The 26,325-nt window shown below is 45.5% G+C and overlaps 1 protein-coding gene across 1 annotated transcript; it reads right to left on the bottom strand.

Annotated features, from left to right (window-relative positions):
• Positions 1–153: 153 nt before the first annotated feature.
• Positions 154–26,071, bottom strand: cep104 (centrosomal protein 104; the record flags this gene model as incomplete). Its single annotated transcript, XM_084461922.1, has 21 exons — positions 154–652; positions 1,159–1,246; positions 4,100–4,167; positions 4,622–4,760; positions 4,955–5,063; positions 5,290–5,365; positions 5,574–5,643; positions 6,271–6,411; positions 7,073–7,273; positions 10,180–10,356; positions 12,513–12,686; positions 16,992–17,159; positions 19,442–19,666; positions 20,524–20,781; positions 20,868–21,023; positions 22,368–22,536; positions 22,831–22,907; positions 24,380–24,442; positions 25,143–25,281; positions 25,615–25,815; positions 25,959–26,071. The coding sequence occupies 21 exons, from the start codon at positions 26,069–26,071 to the stop codon at positions 507–509; spliced, it is 2,958 nt and encodes a 985-aa protein (XP_084318048.1). The 3' UTR covers positions 154–506.
• Positions 26,072–26,325: the final 254 nt, after the last annotated feature.

Below are 26,325 nucleotides of genomic sequence, written 5' to 3'. Positions count from 1 at the left end.
CTAACTGTGAACTTGTTTTATTTTAGTGTATTACAAAATCTGTAACACTGTAATTACCCATGTTATTACACTGTAATAAGTGCTCTAATGTATAGTGTTACCCAAGTTATAATAGAGAGCAAGTGCTAATGTCTGGCCCAAGAGACACATGTAAACATAGAAATGTAAACACAACGCATTGTGCTTATTGTAAAGCTACACTCAAGACTATCAATGGCTTTTGAGTATTTAATGCCCCAAGGGGGAGTTCCTTATTGGTTAGTGGAAGGAAGGTCAGTGACCTTCAGCAAATTAGGACCACCAGGTGTGTTCTCTGTCACACTAGTCCAAAACGGAATGAAGGATTTCAGGCTTTTGAATATTACCTCTCCACATCAATGAAATGATCAAGCTGTCGACCTGTTACCGTGAAGGAATAAGAGCGATAGTGGACGTGGTCTTGGGTACCTCCACATTTGATTCTCCCTGGACCATGTCCATCTGGGTACTCAAGGCTGGGGGTGCCCTCAGCGTTTGGCAGGCGTGTGCCGGCTGGTGTGAGTTCGGCTGGCTGCAGGGGCCAATGCCGGGATCCTACTCCCCCTGGCCATGGGCCGGCCTCTGGCCCCGACGGACCAGGCCTGCTTCAGCTTGGCTCCGCCGCCGGTCTTCCCTGGACACACAGACGGGAAGGATGACCTTCCACCATCAGAAACTGCCGTGTGTGCACATTCGCAGTGTGGTATACACACAGCGGAGAAGCTCTGTCGACTGTATACAAAGCACAAAACCAAGGGGGTACAGATACAGGGTTCACAAGCTCGGCTGGTGGAACTGAATGCGGGCGTTTTTTGCGGCGGTTTAGGGCAAATGTTGAGACATACACAATATAAAATCGCTTTGCGTGCATTTCATAAATATGTCATCACGGGCATTGCAACAGATTATTCAAATTATTAATAGCCATGGCGAAATACACAAATATCACAGTAAGCAAAATGGAAATTTGGGATCTCTACGGGCCTCATTGCGATGGCGCAAGAAATCGGAGTGGTAGTATGTACAGCTCTGTATTTTAGCCCTATGCATGGTCCCTTTCCACGGGTCTGACTCTGGTCTCACTAGCGCTCGGGAGAGAGCTTTAACGCGGGGAGAAGGTAGGGGGAATGAATGGCCTACCTTGTGCCTGCTGGGTTTTCTGGGACACCACAGTCCTCCGTGGGTTTTGTTTACACCCCTCCCTGCCCGTGAGGTGAGCCTTCCAGGCCTGGGGATGGGGAGGGGGTGAGGGACACAAAGCACACAAGTCAGATGTACACTGCCTACGCTCTTCCAGGCTCTCTCCCTCCCCGCCCTCTGCAGCAGCACTGTGGGGCTCTGTGGGCCGCGTGAGACCGTAATGGCAGCCCTCCCCGGCTCTAACACTGGGGCCTTTCACGCCGCGCGCGAGGAGGGCCCCCGGCTCAGAGATTTGGGGCTGTTCGGTCGGTTCTGCGAGGCTGAAGGTAAGATGTGTGCGAGAGGTAAGAGAGGGAGTATGAAAAGGGGAGGGTTGGCTTCCTGAATTCGAACGCTCTCCGTTACTGTGACTCGACCGAATAACCGTTGGAATATCCACGGACACTCTTCATCTGTACTATAACCGAGCTACCCTCGGCCGGCCGGTCCATCTGTCCCTCTATCCAGACTTTCCTCGGACACTGTCATTCATATGTGGCACAGGTATCCGCAGGGGTCCCAGAGAGGCCATGACAGGGCCGGATTCATTTACATTTTGGCTCATTTTAAAACATAAAATATAGAAATAGAAATACTGCTCCGAATAGAACCCCGCCCCCAGCGTTCCAACTGCCTACTCTAGAATTATCTTGTTTGCTCATTATCTGGGGCTGCAGCTTTGCACAAAATTAATGAGGCTGCCCTGATAAAAACACTGAAATATTACCTCACCCCAGCCTACTCTAGAATTATTTTGTCCGTTGATCGGTTTTGCCCAGCATTAGTGCATTCTATCGTGCACCCAATATTAGTAGCTAGCTAGCTTGCCAACAAAAGCCGTATCATGCAAGCTATCATTCAGACGGGACTTGCCAAACACAACACAACATGTCTGCCATGTTCGGGGGGGGGAGATGGGCAAATGGACTAAATGGCCGATTACTGATCGCTCCAACAGGTATCAAGACTAGCAGATAAGATGATTGGATGGGCTAAGCTGGAGTGATAGCAGATGTACAGTATTTGGTTGGTGTCCATAGTGATCCAACAGGTATCAGAACTAGTACAATAGGATTATTGAACCTTATGTACGACTTGACGACTAGTAAAACTCCAGGGCCCTGAGGTAATGTATGCTAGTCTCTATTCCGAAAGTGTGTTCAAGCCCTTGTCCAGGTGCTTTGGTGTGGTCGTGTCTCTTTCTGTGCCCCGTGGACACAAGGACATCTCATTACCAAAGTGGCCGTACTGCTGGGCCCGCCCCCTGACATGGGACGGATCCAGTGCAGGAAGGAGACTCGGGCTGTAAGCCGACCTGCTCGATTGATCAGGCAAGACAAAGCTCCAAAAACCATAGGAGGAGAAACGGAAAGGCGACACCTCAGTTCCGTCTCTCACAGGGATACAAGTCATGTCTCTGGCTGGAGATCCATTCTGACCTTTTCAATCACAGCCAAGTGAATGGGTGCTGCGGATTAGCTGTGACTGTGACCATATTTGTGAAAGGCGCTTGTTGATATTTAATACATGTCCACGTTCACCGCGTTTGAGAGTAGTACAGTTAAGGCTGTTTATGTTCCCATAATCTGAATACTGGATACAGTAACGGACTATTTTAGGCTCCATTACAATCCCATTCAGCATGTACATTTCAAATAAAACATTCTAATAAAAAAAGTTCTACCTTAGTATTGTCAAATAAATTCAAGTAGCATAACATTTAAAAATAAAAAAAAGTAAGTCTGGATAAATCAAATTGCCCATTTCGAACGTGGGCTTTCTTGAAGCTCTCCGCTTTGAAGTGGCTTTAAAGGGAGACAATAGTGGTGTTTATAGGCACACCTGTTTGAGCTCAAGCCTAACATTAGCTGCACTCTGACTGACAGTCAGTCCCAGAACACAGAGAAAGAGAAAGGCATGGTCAAACTAGTTTTTACCTTTTAAAACTCGCGCCCCCGGGACGCAGCATTCAGTCAAAGTGTGCATGCGCAACGTTGTGCTAAAACAACACAGTAGTAGCTAACTATTCCGGCGTCTATGGATATCATGTGTTTTTTAGCTCAATGATATCACGGCGGAGGTGAGAAAACCGAAGCGAAACATCACGGAGGAAGACAGAAAAAGAAAAAGACAATCTGATAACGTTACGACAGTACGACAGTGCACTTACTCGCAGAGCCTGTGGTGGGCGCAGTTCTGAGAAAACGTGAGAAAACGCTATGTATTGCTTTAAAATAAAACAGCATACACCTGCCTGGCTACAGTGATAGCCTCAGTCTTAACGACATCCATACATGCAAACACCCAACCCTGCAGATTTTGGATTGTTTTCCATGATAAAGATCCTCTTGGCTGGAGGAGAATGAGAGGATGTCTTAGTGGGAGAGGAGAGGGTCAGAGCTGAGTTTCCCAGAGGCATCGTAGCGCTACGTTCATCGTAGCGCTATGATGAACGCCATAGCTTACGATGAACGTAGCGCTACCATGCCTCTGGGAAACTCAGCCCAGAGCTCTACCAGAACTCATGAGATCAGAACCCCAAACCCAAACCCCATCTCGATCGTCATCTCTCTGTAGCTGGTGTGCAGTGACTGCTTATTTCAGTCTGTCGTCTACAGACTGCTATGTGAGTATCTAATAATAATAATATAATAATAATAAAAAAAACGTTCAACTTGAATACATGCAGACATTTTGACGTTTTCTATACAGGTACAGTATACGCCAGCAGGCATATATGTAATCCTTTAATTACTTAAGAGGTCAGTGGGATACAGTATATGCTCATAGTTATGTAAGGCCTGGAAAACGCTTCTGACAGCTTTGTTTGTGCCGGTGAAAGAGACCAACAGACTGAGTATCAGCTGCCCATATTATATCATCTCCGGCGGCAGAATCCCACCTCGTCTCCAGGCGTGAAGTTGTCATGACACAATGGACAGTGGCTGGAGTCTTTTCCAGAGACCGGAGCTGAAAACAGAGAAATGTGAGAGCGCTGAGTAGCACAAAACCCCTGAATGCCACTATAGAAAATGGCTGCTGATATAACTAGATTATTATTAGGTCGGTATCTGACATGGCTCCTGGAGGTGTGCCCGGATATGTAGCCCGGGTGACCCCCTCACCCAGGCTCGAGGGTGGTAAAAGGATAGCCCCTCGGCCCCGAGCCTGGGGGGGAGAGGACACAACACCTCACCCGCACGACGGAGAAGAAGAAGAAGGTTGGTATCCTAAGATTTGAGGGCATATCAACCCACTCACATGTATCCCTTCTACTGTACATTTGACTCCAAGTTGCTTAGACACCCTTGCATGAAAGGGAGATTAATGACTATATGTGGTAACAAATATTATAACCTTTGACTGTAAGAGTAAACAAATAAAGATGGCTGTTAGCAGGAACTAAACAAGCTGGCAGACTCACAGTTACAGGCGGGACCTTGGGTGTGGCGAGCCAGCTCATTGGTGGGTACGGCCTCAGAGCAGCGAGGACATTGGCTGAAAGTGGCCCTGCTCTCACACTCCCCCAACAGATGCTCGGTGAGGCTGGCTATTTCCACCACCTGCGGTCACACGTACAGTCCAGAATTAGTCGGGAGACTGCGCTGCACTAAAGGTTACAACACCGACCAGTCATATCATCACTCCGGCACTCTCGCATTTCCTCCGATTCAAAATGTCTGCCGAACCAAACAATGAATGAGATGGCTAAAAGACATGGCCTCCGGATCTTAGACTGTGTGTTAGTCCAGTATACCTGTCTGCAATGGTCACAGCGTTGCAGCATTGGACAGTGCTTCCAGTAGTGAAGGTCCAGCCCATCTTCGGTGAAGGATTCATCCTTTTCCCCACAGAATATGCAAAGACTGAAACACATTATTTTTTAAATACTGAGAAAAGCAACCGAGCAAATTCAAAATGTAAAGGGTTCAACTTATACAGTATAGCCAACTATGAATATCAAAACTGGGAACATCCGCAGACTTGAAACGATTCTACTTCCAGAGATGCCATGTAGGGAAGTGCTTCGTTCCTCAAAGGCACCCCAGTCAAATTCCACAGTTCCTAATGTGGTTTTGAGTCAACACTTACTTGTCTAAATAGTTGATAGCTGACGCCGGTTCATCTCCTGGATGTGACGCCTTCTTTTGGGCCACCTTTTTGATCGCTGCAAAGCAATACCCACACATGTCACTCGTCACTATCAATTAGAGGGACGGTGAACTGCATACAATATTTACAAATTTAAGTTATTAGTTATTTATTTGTGCTTTAAACTGAAACTCGGACAAAAGTATGAAAGTGTTTTGCAGGCAGTGATAGATGGTAGTGAAAATATGAGCGGGGTCAGAGGTCAGGGTGACCCTCATGCGGACCTGTTTTGACAACCTTAGGGGCCCGAGGGGCGTCTTTCTCTTGTCCTCTGGAATTCCCCTTCCCCGTTTCCTTCACAAGGACAGATATGTAAAGTCAACAGTTTCGCTTGAGATACATTATACCGTCTAGGCCGTGACTTCTAATAGACTTTTAAATAGATTTGTTATTCTTTTTTTTTGTTTAAAGGGGTAGTGTGCCATTTTGGACATTTAGTCCCATTTGTGGTCTGTCTACCATGAACCTGAAACATAGAGACCATCATTTCACTGATTGTTCCAGTATTGAGCTAGCTGCAGTTTTTCTGCAGGCTCTCACTGGGCTAGAATGGAAGTCAATGGGGCATAATGTAAATGCTTTGAAAAACGATGATACACCTGCGTTTCCGAGACGGGAAGCACAGGGTGTAGTCTTACCAGTCTCAGTATGCTCTCCTGTGAAATGTATCGCAATCTGAATATTGTTAGGTGCACATAGTCCTGCATGGGAGCAGTGAAAATAAGCCCCAGGGGAATGTTTACGTCCACACCAAACCAAACATGTAAAAAACATGCCAAACATGTAAAAATATTCGGATTGCGATGCATTTCACAGGCGAGCATATCGAGACCAGTAAGATAAGTTAGCGCGCAGTCTATTAAAATTCCACCAGGTCAATGTACTCTGAGGGCCCTTGCGGAGTGACACAAGCACCCTCACCCTGTTCAACAAGTGAGGTAAGTGTGTGATGACATCTCCTCTTACACTGATCTCTTTCAAGGCAGCCAGCTGCTCCTGAAGAGTCCGGATCTCCTCCTTCTCTCGCTCCCCCTCCCGCGGCGCTCCTCCCTTCTTCGGCGGCTGGGTGAAATGTTGTCGTGGGCGAAGCTTTAGCATCAGAGTTGCCCTCCTTCTCCCCCCCCCCTCTCTCCACTTCTCCCAGTTTCTTTCTGTCACAGTCTCCCTCCCCCCCCTCTTCAGCCCCCCCCCTCTCCCCCTCTCTCGCCTCCCCCCCCCTCTCTCCCCCTCTCCATTTCTCCCAGTTTCTTTCTGTCACAGTCTACCCCCCCCCCCCCTTCAGCCACCCCTCTCCCCCTCTCTCACCCCCCCCCCTCTCTCCCCCTCTCCATTTCTCCCAGTTTCTCTCTGTCACAGTCTCCCTCCCTCCCCTCTCTCCTCTCCCACAGTTGTTAACAGCACAGTCATGTCTGAGTGCTTGGCAGTCCACTAGTGCAGGCGGCGATGTGGCGTGTCCTCAAGTCACCCAGCTGAGACATGTCCTGACTCCATGTCGTAGTGGAACATTACTTAACCGTTTCACCATTACTCAACGGGATAATCACTTCTCTAATGAGAAAATCAAAGACGACTGCCAGCGTCTCGAAATGACCGTGAAAACGTCAACATAGGCCTGAGCACGAGTCATTGAATTTGACATACGGCTTTGGCTTTGTGCTATTGAGCTGGACTGAACCGTTACTGTCGTTAATTCAAATGAAATACATATTACACCGCGCCTTGCCTGAGTCACGACGGGCCGCCCGTCGATCCTGGCGAAGCCGTCGAAGATGTTCTTGTAAAGGAGGTTCTTGCGAGCGGCGGCGTCGTTGGGCGGGAGGTAGCCGAGGACGGCGTGCTTGTGCTGCCGGTACATGTCGAGGACGATGCGCACGGCTAGCTCTCTCACCTCCGAAGCGCTGTGCTCCAGCGCACCTGTACAGAACTGACACAGGCGCTCAGAAGGGTTATCAAGGCAGCAAGCGTGAGCGCAGTACGCAGCCTCAGAGGTTAGCTCGCTAGTGTGTACACTCCTACACTCAGTTTCCAGGAGAGTATAGTAGACTACTTTTCATTTTCTCCTTGATGCAAATCCTGAACTGTGAGGCTAACATAATATTTTATCATGATAGATTGATTGAAAATTCAATTTTTTTTCTGAAGAGAATGTAAACACAATGGCCATCACATTAGCTTGGACGTTAGTATGGACTGCAGTGAGCGTTTAGCTTGCGAGGTAGGCCCTAAAATGTGTACAAAGCGCACCTTCTTCTGAGTCACTGGGCCCAGGACAGACAGACAGACAGACGGGCATTCTTATTGGCTGTCTCTCCCTTGGCTGTCTCTCCCCTGTTTCTCATTTTAATTACAGGAAATTCTATCACCTCTCAGTCGCTACCCATCGCCCGGGTAACGGGAGAGAAAAGGAGAAATCCATCAGTTTTTTTGAAGGCCTGGTTAACCCTCTACTCAGCTGAGAGCTAGCTGCTAGCCAACTTGCTCACTAAACTGCTTAGCCAAGAGAGAATACCTCTAGTTGTTACCCAGTAGCCTATTCAGGTAAAAAAATTTAACCAAGTGAAAATGTATTTATAAAAGCCTTGGTTGCTGTTGTGCTATAATTATTTCAGCAAGTACCAGAGACTACACAACATTTGTATCACAGAATTATCTAGAAAGTAGGCTACTGACGTACTTCTGTACTACTGCTGTAGATAAAGAATGTTACCAGAAAGGTTCTACCACACCACTATTACTAATACCCTGATATAAAAACTCACACTATATCAAAGCCTGCGAGAAATGGAAAAGTTATATCTTATTAGAATCTATCAAGGGATCATACCCTGCAATTCAATAGTTGAGTGTATTACTTTTCTTTGGCAATGTTCTAAAAACATATTTGTAACTGATCCGACCGTTGTTACTAGTCAGAACAGAAAGGCCAGTAATAAGTGTCCTAAATGACTGAGACACTAGTTGAAAATGTATCTGACTGAAACCAGAATATAACATGGGCAAGAGTACTTTCTCCTTGTTGAAACTCATACCAGGTTGAACTGGGGCGCAGAATAGAAGCAAACTCTATCGAAATGTATCCAAGTAAAAAATAAAAAAATAATAATAAAAAAGATTGATATTCTCAAAGTATATGAGTCTCAAAATATCTCCCATAAATTCGAGGGGGGGAAAAAAAGATAAAAGAACTGTGGGAATTCATTCATGTCGGTGTTGACGGCTCAATTTGAGACAGGAGGAAATACCGACCTGTCGTCCCACTGTTACACCTCAGTGCAGTCAAGAGCATGTTTCCCCAGCAAACACAGAAGACACCGGCACAAAAGAATAGCCAGTGGGTGCTCGCAAACGTGCGCAAACATGCAAACACTGGCCACCAAACACCATCTGTGTGGCTTTTACTTACTGTGAGGGACTCACAGCTCAACCTAACAATTTGCTCTTGCGCGGGGCAGATGACGGGGCACGGGGGAGTTAAAAGAGACGTGCCGTAAAATAGAGGAGGAGAGCCAATCGGCAGTGCCCGCTGTGTCAACAGTTGGCAGGTTTACACATAGATACTAGGTCACTGTTGGAAGAGAGGGAGGGTAGCAACCAGCGAAGGAGGTGGGGAGGGGGGGAGAGGGAGGAAGAGAGAGAGAGAGAGAGAGAGAGAGAGAGAGAGAGAGAGAGGGAGAGAGAGAGGGCTGCTGTGCACTGTGGATGCCAGCAATGACAACATTTCCTGAGTTGACCAGAGGTAACTACAGGCCTTTCAGGTAATTAGACACTGGGAACCTTTTAAATGTCTGTCCTTTATTATAGAGCCAAAATAAATTGACAGGAATTAGTGGACACCTCTGGAGAGTGGTGATGTCAAATGTGAAACAATTCATTTCTCTCTCTCTCTACTAAATGAACAATGATTGAGATCTTTACCCAACCATTCATCATGGGGTTCATACTTTTTTTTTGAAAATCATCCTTGTGTTGTGTCTTTCGCAAGTAGTCTACACTTGACCCAACATGTTTGAACCAGCTGCCTTATCCTACTCTCAGTGAATAATGAGGTTGAAAGGTTGCAGGGCCATATTTGGGACGGGGGAAGGGTCTAAGCGTTGGTTTGCTGAGTGGTTCAAAGACCCTGCGCCGCTAATCTGGGAAAAGACAAAGCTGCGACGAGTGTCTTCTGGAAGTCAATAAAACAAGCAAGAAGAACCTTGCTTCACCTCCTAGCTTCACACCGTGTCCTAACTGCTTGCGACGCGAGCAGCAGAACGCGACATCGCCGATTGCTGTCCTAACTGAAACCGTTAAATTTCCTGATCTGTTACGTCATTTGTCTATATTCCCAACTGACTAGTGTCTAGCTACTCTACTTTCGAACGCCTGTCAACGTGAGCGACAGGAGGGAAATAGGAACAGGGCGAGCGTCAAAAGGGCAGTTAAAACGTCGCGCCGCTTCACGCTGCGTCACTTGCGTCCAGTTAGGACATAACAATAGAAAACAAAGCAATGGAACGCATTTTGTCGCTGACGCTCGCTTGCGTCACGTGTAGTTAGGACACGAGCTGTGTTCGGAATCACTCCCTATTCACTATATAGTTCACTATATAGCACCACGTCAGCCATTTTGTTTGTAGTGTCCGAATTCTCCACGGAATTTTCGTTCCCTATATAGTCCACTATTTATTACCCACAATTCACCTTGATTTCCAGCGAACAGCGCATGTACCCTACATTTTCTCCATTCCCTAGGTAGTTCACGACCTGATGAACCCCATATAGGGAATAGGGAGTGAGGGAACGAGGGAGCGATTCCGAACACAGCTACGGTGTCCTTCAGGGTCATACCTTCATAACGTTGTCCAGGGTGAAGCCAGAGTTGTCCGTCCCCAGCTCTCTCAGGAGCGTCCCCAGTAGCTCCGCCCTACTCAGGGCAAGGCGGGTGGGGAAGTTGTTCTTGATTGGCTTCACCAGTTCGCCGGGGATCACCTGTAGGAGGCGCACTTCCTTGAACAGCGCCATGTCCTGAAGGAGGAGGAGGACGGAGGTTCGCTTGATGTCGGTTTTTGAACTGAAACATTTGAACTGTTCAAAGTCATCTTTGATCATGTCCTTATTAACTTTGAACCATTGACTAACTCTCCAACTACTATAGGATTTTTTTTTTATTTAAACCTTTATTTAGAATAGAAATTTAGAAAATCTCTGAGGTTTCCCTCATTTCTAGAAATGACGAGGATAAGTTCACTATTTTGGACTTCCATTGTAGCCGAGTGTGCACCACAGAACAACTGTAACTAGCTCAATACTGAGGCGCTCAGGGAAACTAAGTCAGGTTCATGTTAGACAGACTGAGAAAAGGCCCTAAAGTACAAAATGGTGAACTTATTCTTCAAGTCATTGACTAGGAAATGGCAGAATGTGTCATGATGAAATGTAGCCCGCTAACAAAGAACCATTCAGACTCCTCATTTGAGCTCTCAAGAGTTCCAGAGGACAGTGATCTAATGGGGCTGAGTCAAGACAGACATGTCCACCCTGCCCAGCTGAGACAGTCCTGCCAAATACAGACACTGAAGCACCTCCCTATCCAACCCTAACCCTAGGGTACCCTCCCTACCCAACTCAGACTAAAAAACTCAGACATACTACACACACACACACACACACGCACACACACACACACACACTTCCCTCTGCCATCTCTCTCTCTCTTACGCAACATATAAATGCCTGTGCATACACACACACTTCCCTCCACTCTCTCTCTCTCTCTCACACACACTCACACTCACACATACACATACACACACTCACACACGCACACATACAGAGACACACACAGTTCCCTACACAGGCTGTGAAGGGGCAGTCTAACCAGTCACAGATTACTCCTGTACAACTTGGGGCTTGTTGGAGAGCTTGGGCAGAACATGGAAACACCCCAACACCTCTAGCTCTTCATCCATACGTACAGTAGCTAAATGTACCCAAGCCCAGAAACAGGCATAAGGCTGTCAAGAGACTTTAGTGATGGAGGAATGTGGTTCTGCATAAAGCAGCCTACAGTAAAAACAAGCGCACAGTGAACCTGTCGTCCCCCACCCATGATGCATGTTGTGAGCATGTGCAGTTGTTGGTGGAAGTGGAGTGGGCATTTCTAGTTTAGATGCATCTATAGAGCCGCCTAAAATGTAAACATTTATTAAAGAGTAAGTAGTGAATTAAAGTATCAGTGCTAAAAACAGTTAATATGAAAAGGACCTCAAGCGATTTTAAATTTCTGTAGGACAAAAAATCCATAATGAAAACGAAAATGTTTGGAAATGATTTTATATATATATAAAGGTGTCTCTGTGACCTTCCCATGTCGAGATATGGGTGTTTCAGTTCCCACGATTTACAATGAATGGGGGGAATTTTTCACTCCTGAGCCTAAGTCCAAAAAATGAATGGAGGTGAATGGAGGTGAATGGAGGTGAATGGAGCATCTTGTGGACCCGCCCCATGATTCGGATCCACTCCAAAATTGTATGGGTTCTAGGTTGCTCCATGCTACACCCCTCCACCGAGTTTCATGAAAATCGATCTGGTAATTTTTGCGTAATCCTAACATACAAACAAGCAAACAAACAAACAAACAAACAAACCAAGAAACATCTCATGGACACGCCTCATGATTCAGATCCGTTCCCGGATTTAATGGGTTCTGAATTGGCCCATGCTACACCCCTCCACCGAGTTTTATGAAAATCAGTCTGGTAGTTTTTCCGTAATCCTGGCCCAAAAAATGAATGGCGGTGAATAGCCGGCTGTGTTTGGGCGGCTCGTGGACCCGCCCCATGATTCGGATCCACTCCAAAATGTACTGGGTTCTAAGTTGGCCCGGGCTACACTCCTCCACCGAGGTTCATGAAAATCGATCTGCTCGTTTTTGCGCAATCCTGCTAATAAATAAATGGACACGCCACCGAAAAATATTACCTCTCGCCCTGGAGGTATAAAGAATCTTTCACAAAGGAGCCCTGCGTACAAAAATCAATGTGACACAACATAAATACAGAAATACGATAAACTATAAATACTTTTTTTTTTTTTTTTTTTAACACAAATACAAACTAGAAAGTTGTTACTCAGTGAAAACAGAATAAAGCTCCATGCATCCATAAACCCAACCCTACCTGGATGAAGGCTGTGGCCATGGCCCTGAACCTGCTGGCAGGGTCCCCCGTCCTGGAGAGCAGGTTGGGCCAGGTCTGCTCCACACAGTGGGCCACTTCCCCCCTGCCCAGCCCCTGACCTGGGACCAGCTGGGTCAGCAGCATGCGCAGCAGCTTCAGAGACGCCTGGAACACCTGGACAACCAGCGGACACTACTGAAGACTGTAGACTGTAATGGAAATTCTGTATTATTAGATCTTAGTTGAACCCCTTAACATACTAGACCTTAGTTAAAGGAATATAACAGACTGTATGTTGTTTTGGACAGTTAGAACTGGCCTCTCATTCCTTGCGTAGACAGAATATTGTGCATCTACTATCTTATGTTTGCAGAACTAAGCACCCTTGATTGTCTTCGCTCACACAGTCCTCGCCATCAACCCTCTCTGTCAACAAAACAGGAGTCCACCTGGGCTGGGGGGTGGGAAGCGAGGGCTGGGAAGTAACTCAGACACCAAGGTTGCTCCCTTTGACTGTATAAATGTTGACTGTAACCAGAGATCTGGGCCGCCATTTCTCCCATTGCAGACTGCTGTGGTCATGAAGCAACTGAGGTTTGACGGTCCCCTTCTCCTGACGGGTTATTGTTTGTATGTTATTGTGCTTATGTGTGTTATTGTGTTATTTGTATGTTATTGTGCTTTATACAACGGTTAGTTCTGGTTCTTGATTCTGATTGGCTGGAAGCCGTGTTAAAATACTTTGTAACACACACCTGGGACCGCATATCATTCCATTTTCAGTATTAACGCGCCTCCCATTTGATCCAATGCATTGTAGTTGTTGTTGTTGCTTGGCAACCCTTTTGTTAGGGGAACTAATTTGCTCGGCGGAATTGAGGGAATGATGCTTCGTTTTGAATAAATGTTAATATTTTACATTGCTGTGTGTTTATTTTACACTAATAGCTGTAGTAACCATTGTATAAAAGCAATAAACCACGAGACGCTTCGCGTCGTGCCTAACAACGCCCCGTAGCTGTTATAAAATCACTATAACACACGGCCTCTCGTGGTTTATTGCTTAAGTTTGTATGTATTGTATGAGGCTACTGTGCTGCTTGCATGTAATACACTTTGTTGAACGTAGAACGTTGGCATTGAATCTCTCCTGAACAATACTCTCTCTGTGACAGACATTTCCACAACAAGATGCGCAGAGCTTTATTCGTATAGAGCACAGTGTGACAGGATGGGTTGGTTAAATCAGGTATGGCACTCTATCCTGTAGATTTGCCCTGGCTCAGGCACACAAAATAACAAGGTTAGAAATTAGAAAGGGACACAGTCACACCTGTTTCAGTCAAATTTATTTAGATTAAATGCAATGCAATTAAAGGTACCCCGAGGAGTTTATTTTTGGTTACGATTACGATAACTCACACTTGTTTATGTGTCCATTTTCGAGAAATGTCATTTCTTGTATGTAGTTTGTTTTTAGATTATTATTTTGTGGTCGGGTCGTCCAGAACTTCCTTGGAATGACGAAACGATTTACTGCAGTAGCCTACGGCGCCGACAAGACGAAGAATAATTTAAATATGACCGTTATATATTGTCAAAAGTAACTAGTAAGACCTATGTAATTACCTCGGTCGGTGGCGATCGTTCCGTCTTCAAAACATCCGACTCAGGTAGCTAAGGTTTACGACAGTGCGCGGGGAGGCTCATGGGAAATGTGGTCTTTTTGGGGGCGGAAAACACTTCCGCTTCCCAAAACTCCTCGTAGGGCCTTTAATTAAATTGTGTGTAAGCCTTCGCAAAATCATGATCAGTGTAGGTGTTTCCTACTGTATACAGGTACTGTACATGGGAAATATCAGTATAATAGTATAAATATCAATATACAGTAAAATTGTCTGGTTATAGGAACGATCATAATATAGACTGCAATTGCCAATATTCTATCTCTGGTTACTGTACCTAAGAGTCATCTAATCTAAGTTGTGAATATAACGACAAAAACGAATGATAATTGTACCCACAATGCACGTAACCGTAATGACTGTACTACTACAACAACAACCTCTACTACAACAACAACTACTACACACCTCAACCTCTGAACTCTGTAGATTTAGAAAGAAGATGTGCTCCTGAGTAGGGCTGGGTTTAAAAAAATTGATTCATCGATTCTGAATCGATTCTGTATCAAATGATTCAGAATCGATTCATGAATCCCAAAATTGATCTTTTATTTAATGAATGAATGAATAAATGAAGGAATGAATAGTTAATTCATTCATTCAATGATTCATTCATTTTTGGAAATCAGTATCGATACCCAGCCCTAGTATTGATGTGTTGCATAACTTGGCAGTCATGTAATTAAGGTTACAGCAAAAAAATAAATAAATTGTGAATCGGAATCGAATCGATTCTTGAAATTCGACTCGATACCCAGCCCTACTCCTGAGTAGAATAGACTATACCTTTACTGAGAAACCAAGCATATAGTTGGCTGTGTACAAAGCAAAATATACTTGGCAGGGGGAAAAAGGAACGTGGCAAACACCCCCAAATGATGGGCTCAGGTACATGTGTGACGGACAAACGCACGCACCGACGTACACGGGTCAATCTAATATCCACCCCTCGACTTCGTCGTGTGGGAGATAATTCTATCAACGCTAAGCGAATCAAACCGTCCCGCTCAGTACTGAATCAGCCTATTTACTGGATCGTAACCCAATACACCTCGTCCAAACTGGATGAGGGTTTGCTTACAAGGCCACCCTTATCACAAATGCTAGAGTACTCGAATATTTGTTTAGGGGAAACCCCTGTGGGCCAGAGGAGGGGGGGGGGGTGTGAGAGGGACAGTGGGGTCATTGTTGGGGTGAGGGGTCGCTGTGACCGGTGTGTGTGCAGTGGTCCTGGTTGCAGTGTAAGCATCCTAATACAGAGAGTTGGTGAACATTATCAATCAAAGAACCTGAATGTAGGAAAACATCTGGTATTTGCATGAATGTGTTTCTGTTTATAAACCAACCCCTGTTTAAAAGTTAAGTTTAGTTAAGTTTAAAAGGAATGGATAAAGTTGCTGTTTAATAAATCGATATCCGCTGAAAATGTGTCAGTATTCAGTAGGGATGCAGCGATTGATCAGCCGTACGTCGGTGTTGGACGGTATTCACCTTGTTGACTGCTGTCAGCCTTATCAGCAAATAACATGACGTTCACCCATGAAAGTGGCCGAAAGTGTGTTGTGATTAATTTCTGATCAAGTATCTATATCCTGATCATCATATTATAATCATGTCACTGAATGGTCAAAATGTACTTTGGATAAAACAGTGCTGGTGTTTACCTTTCATTTTTGTTAAGTTGTGAAAAACTATGCTTATTGAGTAGGTCGTTGTAAAGCAGACTGAAAAGGCTTTTGAAACATTTATTTTTCACAAAAAGTGACAAATCTTTGTCATGTAAAAGAAGGTTAAAGGTCACACAGACAACTTTTCATCCTTCTCCTTGCTGTCCCCCCTAGCATCTCCACGTGGTTTTATTGATCATATTATATCCATTGATTCGTATTGACAACAAGCCACTTATGTTTAGATTCATCCACATCCCATATTTGTTTTGATCAACAAACACTTCTACCCAACACAATCAATGAAATACCAGCTGCTAAGCAATCCTAGGCTTCTCACTACTCGCTGAGTTTCCCGTCTTTGAAAACGAGAGTTTATGGTGTTTTTGAGGGATTTTGTCTATGCACCTATGGATCTATTGAGTGTATTAGCGGCAACGGGCCATATCTCCAGAGTGCAACGTTTGACGAAACTTTGATATCAGCCGTTGTATATGATCGTAAATAACCTTATAACATAAATTCCCAACCTTCCCTTTAAACACTGGTATCAGTATCAGCCCAGAATGAATCTCGTTCAGCCTTGACTAGTTGTCCTGGCCTTTCGTTTGTTACTGACCCAGTCATGTTCACTTGACAGTAGCATCAGATAAGCTGACTGTTTGCTTTCCGAGCAAGGACAAGGTCTTACATGTATTTCTCACTTATATTCTGTTCTCATGTGGTTTCACCAGGCAAAAAAAAAACTGTGTCTGGCTGAAACTACTGTGAACGGCTGAAACTACTGTGACTGTGTCTACAGCTCTGATCTAGAACCTGTCAAAACTGCACTGCAAAAAGAAACACACTAGTGTACAGTACTGTACATCCAAGTGAATACAAATCAACACTGTGGGAGAATACAACACTATAGGTCTGTCTGTCTGTCTGTCTGTCTGTCTGTCTGCCTGCCTGCCTGCCTGCCTGCCTGTCTTCCTTCCTTCCTTCCTTCCTTCCTTCCTTCCTTCCTTCCTTCCTTCCTTCCCTCCCTCCTTCCCTCCCTCCCTCCTTCCCTCCCTCCCTCCCTCCCTCCCGTGCCCTGCAGCTTGAACAGGATGTGACCGTGATGCAGTTCATACTCAACTCACCGATGACACTTTATCCAGGAGGGCCTTCCTGACCAGGAACACGGCCGCCCTGGTCATGTTCCTCAGCTCCTCCCTGGGGGTCCCGGGCGGGAGGTCCGACAGCTTCTTGTAGACGGCCAGCAGAGCATCTTCCCGGTAGGACCAGGTCTTTGAATAGGCTCCTGCTACCTAGAGGAACGGGAGGTAGCGGTGGGGGGGGGGGGGGGGGGGGGATCAGTATATTATTGAGATACTGGGGGGGGGGGATCAGTATATTATTGAGATACTGGGGGGGGTATCAGTATATTATTGAGATACTGGGGGGGGGGGGGGTATCAGTATAGTATTGAGATACTGGGGGGGGGGTATCAGTATATTATTGAGATACTGTGGGGGGGGGGGGTATTAGTATATTATTGAGATACTGGGGGGGGGGGTATCAGTATATTATTGAGATACTGTGGGGGGGGGGGGTATCAGTATATTATTGAGATACTGGGGGGGGGGGGGTATCAGTATATTATTGAGATACTGTGGGGGGGGGGGTATCAGTATATTATTGAGATACTGGGGGGGGGGGGGTATCAGTATATTATTGAGATACTGGGGGGGGGGTATCAGTATATTATTGAGATACTGGGGGGGGGGGGGGTATCAGTATATTATTGAGATACTGGGGGGGGGGGGGGGGTATCAGTATATTATTGAGATACTGGGGGGGGGGTATCAGTATATTATTGAGATACTGGGGGGGGGGGGGGTATCAGTATATTATTGAGATACTGGGGGGGGGGGGGGTATCAGTATATTATTGAGATACTGGGGGGGGGGGGTATCAGTATATTATTGAGATACTCTGGGGGGGGGTATCAGTATATTATTGAGATACTGGGGGGGGGGGGTATCAGTATTTTATTGAGATACTGGGGGGGGGGTATCAGTATATTATTGAGATACTTGGGGGGGGGATCAGTATATGATTGAGATACTGGGGGGGTATTAGTATATTATTGAGATACTGGGGGGGGGGGTATCAGTATATTATTGAGACACTGCCCAGACAGGATATAAATATATTGGATCCTTGGAGGAAGCAGGACATTGGAAGGCAGTGTTTATGTCCTGGGCTCAGTGGCTCTCAAACTTATTTTGAGCACTGGACCCCCTGGCGCATATTTTGAAAAATCCTGAAGGACCCTCCACCCCCAGGGTGGGTCCAGACGGTGACTGATTCTTGAAGATTTCAACAGAGTGTAACGAGCAGACATTCTGATTGAGTCAGGCTGCCCCACACCACTTCCTCACAACCGCCGCCGTACAGAAAAAGGAAGTTATGGCCATAACGGTCACCGCAAGAGTGATTTCAGTTGGCAGTTGAGCTGAGCTGTGCACTACTTTAATACTTAGAAACGTTCTCTACATGTATCAGCGTAATATGTTACAAACGTTCAACCAACTATCAGTCAGAGGGAGAATGACAGAGCCCTGTATAATTAGTATGCGCCATTACTGCACAAATACAATAGCATATCGTATTATCAAAAATAGGGACAAAGCGCTTTACAATGGCCTCTCATTCACCCATTCACACACACACACACACACTCACACACCAGTTGCGCCAGCAGGTCATACAAGGCGCTAGTCTGCTCACTGGGAGCAATTGGGGGTTCAGTGCCTTGCTCAGGGACACTTCGACATGTAGACTGGCGGAGGCGGGATTCGAACCGCCGACCCTACGATCATTGGACGACCCGCTCTACCTCCTGAGCCACAGCCGCCCCAATTGTGCCCCCCTTATGCAGTTCATATGCCCCCCCCTCTTAACACTGAGCCCTAGTGACGGGTCTGTTTAGTAGGCCTATGTAAGAAGCCACAGTCATTTCTATTGTATTCATAATTAACATTAACATTAATCAACAACATTAATGATCTTAACATAGGCCAGTTTCAAGCTTTTCCCCCCACTTTTTCTCACCCCACAAAAAGTAAAAATTGTACACATTTTATGGCTTTTATGTCACTTCATTTGCTATCTGTTTGAATCATTTGTGAATCATTTTGTTTCAAGAACAAGTGAGTGAGTTAGCGCCGCTAACATGAGAGTGGTGAATGTGTGCGAATACGCCCAGCCTATTGGTTCATTTTAAAACAGTCTACATTTTTTAAATATGATGGGCATATACAATATTATTTAAACATATTTTTGCTACTTTTAACAAATACATCATTTAAAAATATAAATATTTTAAACACTTTCCCAAGGACCCCGAGTAATTATGCCAGGGGCCACAGGGGGTCCATGGACCCCTGGTTGAGAAACACTGTCCTGGGGGGTGTCTTTTTCCCCACTGTCGTGAGCTCAATGCTACGTGTGTGTGTGTGTGTGTGTGTGTGTGTGTGTGTGTGTGTGTATGTGTGTGTATGTGTGTGTGTGTGTGTGTGTGTGTGTGTGTGTGTGTGTCTCTTACCAGGCCATCTCCATACACCTCTATGGGGAAGCTGGCCTCCCTCTGGACCCTCTCTGTGAGCGGTTCGGGCTCCCCGCTCGCCGCGCCCGCCCCGGGGCTGTGGGGACCGTCCCGAGGGGCGGGGGGGAGGGGAGACTCCTCCTCCTGGCCCTGTGGGGTCTCCCCTGGCGTGTCTCTCCTCTGCAGGGCAGGTAAGGGCCTCTCGTCATAAGGCAGGGAGGTGACCTGAAACAGCGGCTCCACGTCAATCATTCTCAATTCTTTCTTAATCTATAATCAATAATCTATTGATAAGATCATTCTGGCCCCCAGGTGAAACTGTTTTTTTGCTTCCCTCTGGAGTATGTAGTACCTTTGCCCACCCTCCCATTGCTCTCTGTAAAGCGCATTGTGTTGCCTCTGTGTATGAAATGCGCTATATAAATAAAGTTTGATTTGATTTGATAATTCGCCATTTTACTGTCAAGTACATTTCGCCGTCGAATGCACCATGAACTACTGTAGTGTTCCATTTGTAAAAAAGCAAGGCAGGGTACCGTCCATCGATCCGAATCCAACGCTCCCTGCCAGCAAGAGCGCTCGTGTCTTGTAAAAGGCTAAACGTGTGCCCTTCAAGCCAGGTTGGCACCTGACTCACCCAACCGTTTCCCACTTTTAATTAAATTGCGAAACCCAAGCTGTGGTCTGGTCTCGCTGGTGGGTAAACCAGAGGAGCTCGGTCATAAATCCTACTATAGAAGTGTTCCAAACATCACAGGGGCTCGTGGCAGGATACATGTGTTCCTCGCCGAAACACTGCACCGCATTGTTCTTCAGGTAGAGCGAGTCGGCTTGTGTTTACCGTAACACGCAGATCGATACGCTTTCTGTCGAGGACTAACCGAGAACACGTCAATGATTTTCTAGCCGTTGGGATTTATTAAACTGTATTTACCGACAAGGTTAATCATCTTCACAATCGCTAAAATGTACTGTAATTCAGGGTTGTGGTTTCAGATCCTGTGCCCACGAAGAAATGGTCACTTTCGAGGAGAATTATCCAATGAGCACAGACGCCGGATCGGCGCGCCGAGTCTACTCACGTCTGGGCGGGGGGCGTCAGGGTGGGTCTGGGGCGTGGGGGGCCCGGTGGGGGGCCGGGGCCGGGGAGGGCTGGCGGGGTCGGGGGGGGTCGCCTGCTCCTGCTCCAGAGGCACGGGCTCCCGTTTGCTGCCCCCCCCCGTGGGCGCCGCGGAAACCCTGGGCCTGTCCGCCGACGGCCGCTCTCTGGGGGAGGGGGAGGGGGAGGGTGGGGGTGGGGGGCGGTCCCGGCCCAGGGGCGACTCCGGCGCCCCGGGGATCTGCGGACGAGGCGGAAGGTAAGGAGGAGGGGACTGTCACGCGCCCGGTCGGGGGGGGGGGGGTCTGGATTTAACAAAACACTGACCGTGCCCGTGCCCAGTAGATTGTGGACCTCCAGCTGCTGATAAACGGTGGCCCTGTACTCGTCTATCTGCTCTTTCTTCCTCTTGGCCGTGTCGTAGTCTTCCTTCTCGATGGCGCACCTCTTCTCCACGTCGTAGCGCCCCAGACGCTCGCCCACCTGACCCACACAGAAAAGTCAACTCAGCTTTATTTGTATAGCACAGTTTCGTGCAAGTCGATGCAATTCAAGGTGCTTTACAGTGATCATTAAAACAGTGTGATAAAATCACGGAGAAAGTAATAAAAACAATACAATCATAAAAGATAAAACAACAACAATAGGGGTAAAATAGGTGCAGTACAATAAGAAAGATGAAACAACAATAATAATAAAATACACAGCAGGGAAAAGCAGTGGAACTAAAAATTACACGGTAAAAGCGAGATAAAAAGGTAAACGGTAAAAAGATATGTTTTAAGATGGTTGTCCAAGACAGTAGAAAAGAGAGAGAGAGACAATATGTACCTGACACTAAAAACATCTTACTATACACTTGGATATGTTCTGTCTCTGGGACATGTTAGTCTACTTGTTGGATGTATTGTAGGTGAATGTTATCAGTGGTCTAAATAGCACTACAGTAGTTCATGACAACGCAGTAATGGCGAGCTGTGTAAAAAGTGGTCACTATGCAATGGGACAGCGCAATGCCTACAGAACATATATTTACGGCACAAACGTTCATTTTTACGATCGAGATATCTGCCCTAATTGTTCCCTTTCCCATTAAATGATTTTAACCTTTTTTCAGGTGTGTTAAACGCACTTTTCTATCATCTTGAAACGTTCCAGAAAGTAATTTTAAACAAGGAAATAACAAACTGAACAAAGTTGCTAACAGAGCCTAGCAACACTAACTTGACTGACATTGTTTAGTCCAGACAGTAATCTTCTATTGAAACGTGCCAGAAACCTAGTGATGAGGGATATGTCTTTCAGCTTGACCACCTTGGCAACAGCATTGTACAGTATGCAATGCTAATTATAGGCCCTAATAAGTGTGTGTGTGTGTGTGCGTGCGTGTGTGTGTGCGTGTGTGTGTGCAGCACTATAAAGAGACACTGCTCACTGGCCATCACTGCAGCTGTTGTGGTTATTAAGTATTCATGGTCGGCATGACGACCATGTACACAAAGCCTGCTGGTAACAGGAATCTGAACAATGTTTAACGGCTAGTGTTGCACACGCTTGTCAAATCAGGCTGTAGATCAATAAGAAAGTTAAACAATTGATAAAATCCTTGACACTGAAAGGATAGAACATTCTGTAGTCATAAGTATTTCAAATCAACCCATATCCTTAAAAATCCAGCCAAAATCCTTACATTTCTAATATAGGCATATGTGTATTATTATTTAAGATTACAAAATAGAACAATTCTATTGGATTAGATGATTCTGTTATATTCACACATATTTCAGCAGCAGGGTGAGAACATGAGCCAGCAGCGCCCTACTGTACCTTCTGCAGGTCAGCAATAGCCTGCTTCAGGGTCTTGGCCACGTCGTATCTCTCCTGCCGGACCATGTCCTGCTTCTTGTCATCCAGCAGGCGGATGATGTGGGCCACCTCCGGATCCTGGTACATGTCAAAGGCCAAGTCGTCCAGAGGGGAGATGGACTCACATTTCCTGTGGTGGACATAGCATGAGAAATACATTATAGATGCCGTTTCCAGCAATTGTACATAACTGTAAATGGTAATTCAATGTGCGTTTGTTTGTTTCCCTTTAATGTTGATTCGAGAATGGTATACATAAGAATGGCTTATACAGCTTCGCCGTTAATAAATTCTGATTTCAGTGTAATATCCTTTTTGAATCTGAGAACATGTCAATTCTGAGGCCTTTTGCTCTCCCGTTCTTGTTGAACAGGGATCGTTATTGTCGAGAGCAGTTGAAGAGGCGATTGGCCTCGAACCTCACCCCAGGTATGTCCCATCCAAAGCGCTCTCGCGCTGGGAGCCGTTGAGGTAGTAATCTATCAGCTGCTCTCCGCTGGACTGAGGGTCAAACGGGGTACAATTACTCATTTGCACATGGGGGGCACACACACACACACACACACACACACACACACACACACACACACACACACACACACACAGGGGCCTTTATACGCTCGCTGGTAATGACAGGCTACAGGACACATAATGGAGACATGTCACCAGCTGTGTGAGACATCACTATCATCGTAACTGTCAAGTGGCTGGTCGCCATGGCAACGGGAATGGGGCGTTCTCCGGTGGCGTGGATTTGATTAAATGAACGTCAAAGACGTCAGTAAAGTCAAAAGATAAGGTAAGGTGTGTGCGTGTGTGTATGTGTGTGTACTGTATGTATGTATGTGTGTGTGTGTGTGTGAGTGTGTGTGTGTGTGTGTGTCCATATCTTGCTTGCATTATGGACATCAATGTATCATGTGCAGGCTTCAACTGAGCAGAACACTACAACCGACCGACCATAACAAGCCCATCTAACACCGCAATGGAGAAGGTGCTTAGAGTGGGATTATTAGAGCAACAATGTGAAGCTTGTTTAGTGGAATCTGTGTGTGTGTGTGTGTGTGTGTGTGTGTGTGTGTGTGTGTGTGTGTGTGTGTGTGTGTGTGTGTCCATATCTTGCTTGCATTATGGACATCAATATATCATGTGCAGGCTTCAACTGAGCAGAACACTACAACCGACCGACCATAACAAGCCCATCTAACACTGCACTGGAGAAGGTGCTTAGAGTGGGATTATTAGAGCAACAATGTGAAGCTTGTTGAGTGGAATCTGTGTGTGTGTGTGTTTGTGTGTGTGTGTGTGTGTGTGTGTGTGCGTGCGCATGTGTGTAGGTACCCTCTTTCCTCTAGGGTCCGTCTGTCTGCAGGTCTATCTGATTACACTGACTAACTAAGGCCTCCTCTGTGATTACACACTGCCCTCTCTGAGGCCGAGTGCCACATTCCTGCCACACACTCCAGCGTTCGACGTAAGAGTAAAAACACACTCGCTGGTACAGAACGCCATCGACAGGAAATGGGCGGGTTATGTACAAGCGTAGTACATTTTAATAGCATAACTATAGGCCCACTATGCTAGATATTATGTTTGTATATTATGTACATGTCTACGTAAACAGCCAGTTGATGTATTCAACGATAATAACAATGTAAACAAATTTAAAATGTGTTGCATTTTATTGTGTAATATGCTTGCTTGTTAAGACCTTTAACACTAATGGAAGTCAACATTTGTTGTATCAGTATGTCGTTGGCATCTGTCAACTTTCCATTGCTGCATGAGGACAACCTCTACATAGGCAATAGCCCCACCGGGTGGTTTGCATCAGTAGTGCATGTTCCATCATTCTCTCATTCTCTCTCTCTCTTTCTCTCTCTCTCTCTCTCTCTCTCTCTCTCTCTCTCTCTCTCTGACACACACGGACACAAACAACATACAGTCATACACATTTAATAGCGGGCACTTACAATTGTGTTAATATCATTGCCATCCACAGAATCCCCCAAAACATTTATGGCAACCAATGCAACCTGGAATCATAAACAAAAGACTATATGAAATGAATGAAGCAATGGATGAATGAAAAGTTGTGAGAGAACAAATATTATGAATGTGGTGTAAACTTTACACCACATTCAAGGGTCGAGGAAACTGAACTGAGGTGAATAGTGACTGACTGTCAGTCCGACATGGTGAAAGAACCTGATTGTAGGGATGTGCATGACTGGCTGAAATCATTTTCGAATATTCGAAAGGCATTCAGCAATGTATTCAAAAATAAATCAATAAATTAATGAATTGCATCTTAACAAACAGTATAAAATGATTTAAGAGGCAATGTTGTTTGTGATTTTATTTTTTACACACAGAGCTGATTTGTTACACGAAGTACAAATAAAGGTTGAAATAACTTTTGGGGGTTTTTATCCTTTCTAGGCTACCGGTATTTGCCAGTAGGCCTACCTCTCTCTCAGTGCATGATCAGATGCGCTCAGAGCCAGATGAATTGAATAATTCATAACTGACATTATTCGACAGCCTAATTTTTATACAAGTAATATTAAATAAACAATCCGATAGTACAGTACCGGTATTTCCCGGTATTTTGGTTGTCACCATTCATTAAAATAACATTTTAAAAAGTTTTTTTTTTTTTTACTCAGACATGAAAATCAAATGTGGCGACTGGCATGACTATTCTAATATTCTAAAATTCGAACTCATCCCTACCTGATTGTAGACATTGTAGCGGTTGATGTGATTTCTGTGGAAGGTAATACGAAGGTATGTTCCAATCGCATTCACATGAACAGACTTCAGCTCCCGGGCTTTGAAGCCAGTTTTCTCATTGTCTGACAGAGACACATACCTATGGTAGAAGGTACATCATTTATGGTTTGTCTCTTTTGCCTAAGAATTAATTCCACTAATTTGTGATAACCCAAACACTCCAAGCCCAAGCACTGGGCATTCACATTATTCATTCAAACTGTATGGGTTTGAAAGAATACAACATTACCTGAATGAGAACAACAAAAGCAAAATGACAATGCTGAATTACAATAATGCAATTATGCAATAATTATACAATAATAAGTCGCTTTGGATAAAAGCGTCAGCTAAATGACTGTAAAGTAATGTAGTTGGCTACGGTGGAAACATCTATTCTGTGTTGAACCACCTCCCTCGTGTATGGACTCACCCCAGCCTGCGGAGTGGTCCAGAGAGGCCAGAGGAGTGTGCCTCTGGTAACCTCTCCCCGATGTGTGCCTCTGGTAACCTGTCCCCGATGTGGAACTCTATCTTGGCTGAGATCAGGTGCTGGTGGGCCAGAAGCTGCAGCTTGCACACCCTGCTCCGCTCCACCAGCTGTAGGGTGACCTGCTGGGGATACGGACAGAGCCTGGAGCAGGACAGGGGACAAGCAAGAGAAAGAATGAAAGGGATTAGCAAACACACTTGTTCGGGTACTCGCAAAAATGATGATACACTTGAGGTACAATGAGAAACCGTTCTTAAAAAACACACACTTGTAACATAGCATACCTGGAAGATCTCCAGCCATTAACAGTAGGTGCGTGGACCATCAGCTCATTGGCACTGAAACTATCCTCATGACTAGAGGAGCTGACCACGACAAATCCTATCTTCCGTGGCATCTTTCTGTACACACTGCCAAAGATATAACAAAATACATAGATTGATAGTCTAGAATGGAACCAGTAATACCAATCTCTACCAATAAATGAAAACAAAGGTTTACTTCACATAGTACTGTCTCCAGGCCATATCTCTAATACCTCTTCTAGTCTAAGCCTGTGTGAAGGCTTCTATCCAAAGAGGATTATCTGAGATAACAAATGTACAAATGTAACTAGCAAGCACGATTAGCTATGATGCATGCTGCATAATC

Source organism: Borostomias antarcticus (assembly GCF_949987555.1).
Source record: "Borostomias antarcticus genome assembly, chromosome: 3".
Classification (NCBI taxonomy): Eukaryota; Metazoa; Chordata; class Actinopteri; order Stomiiformes; family Stomiidae; genus Borostomias; species Borostomias antarcticus.
This window is presented reverse-complemented; position numbering and strand designations above follow the sequence as displayed.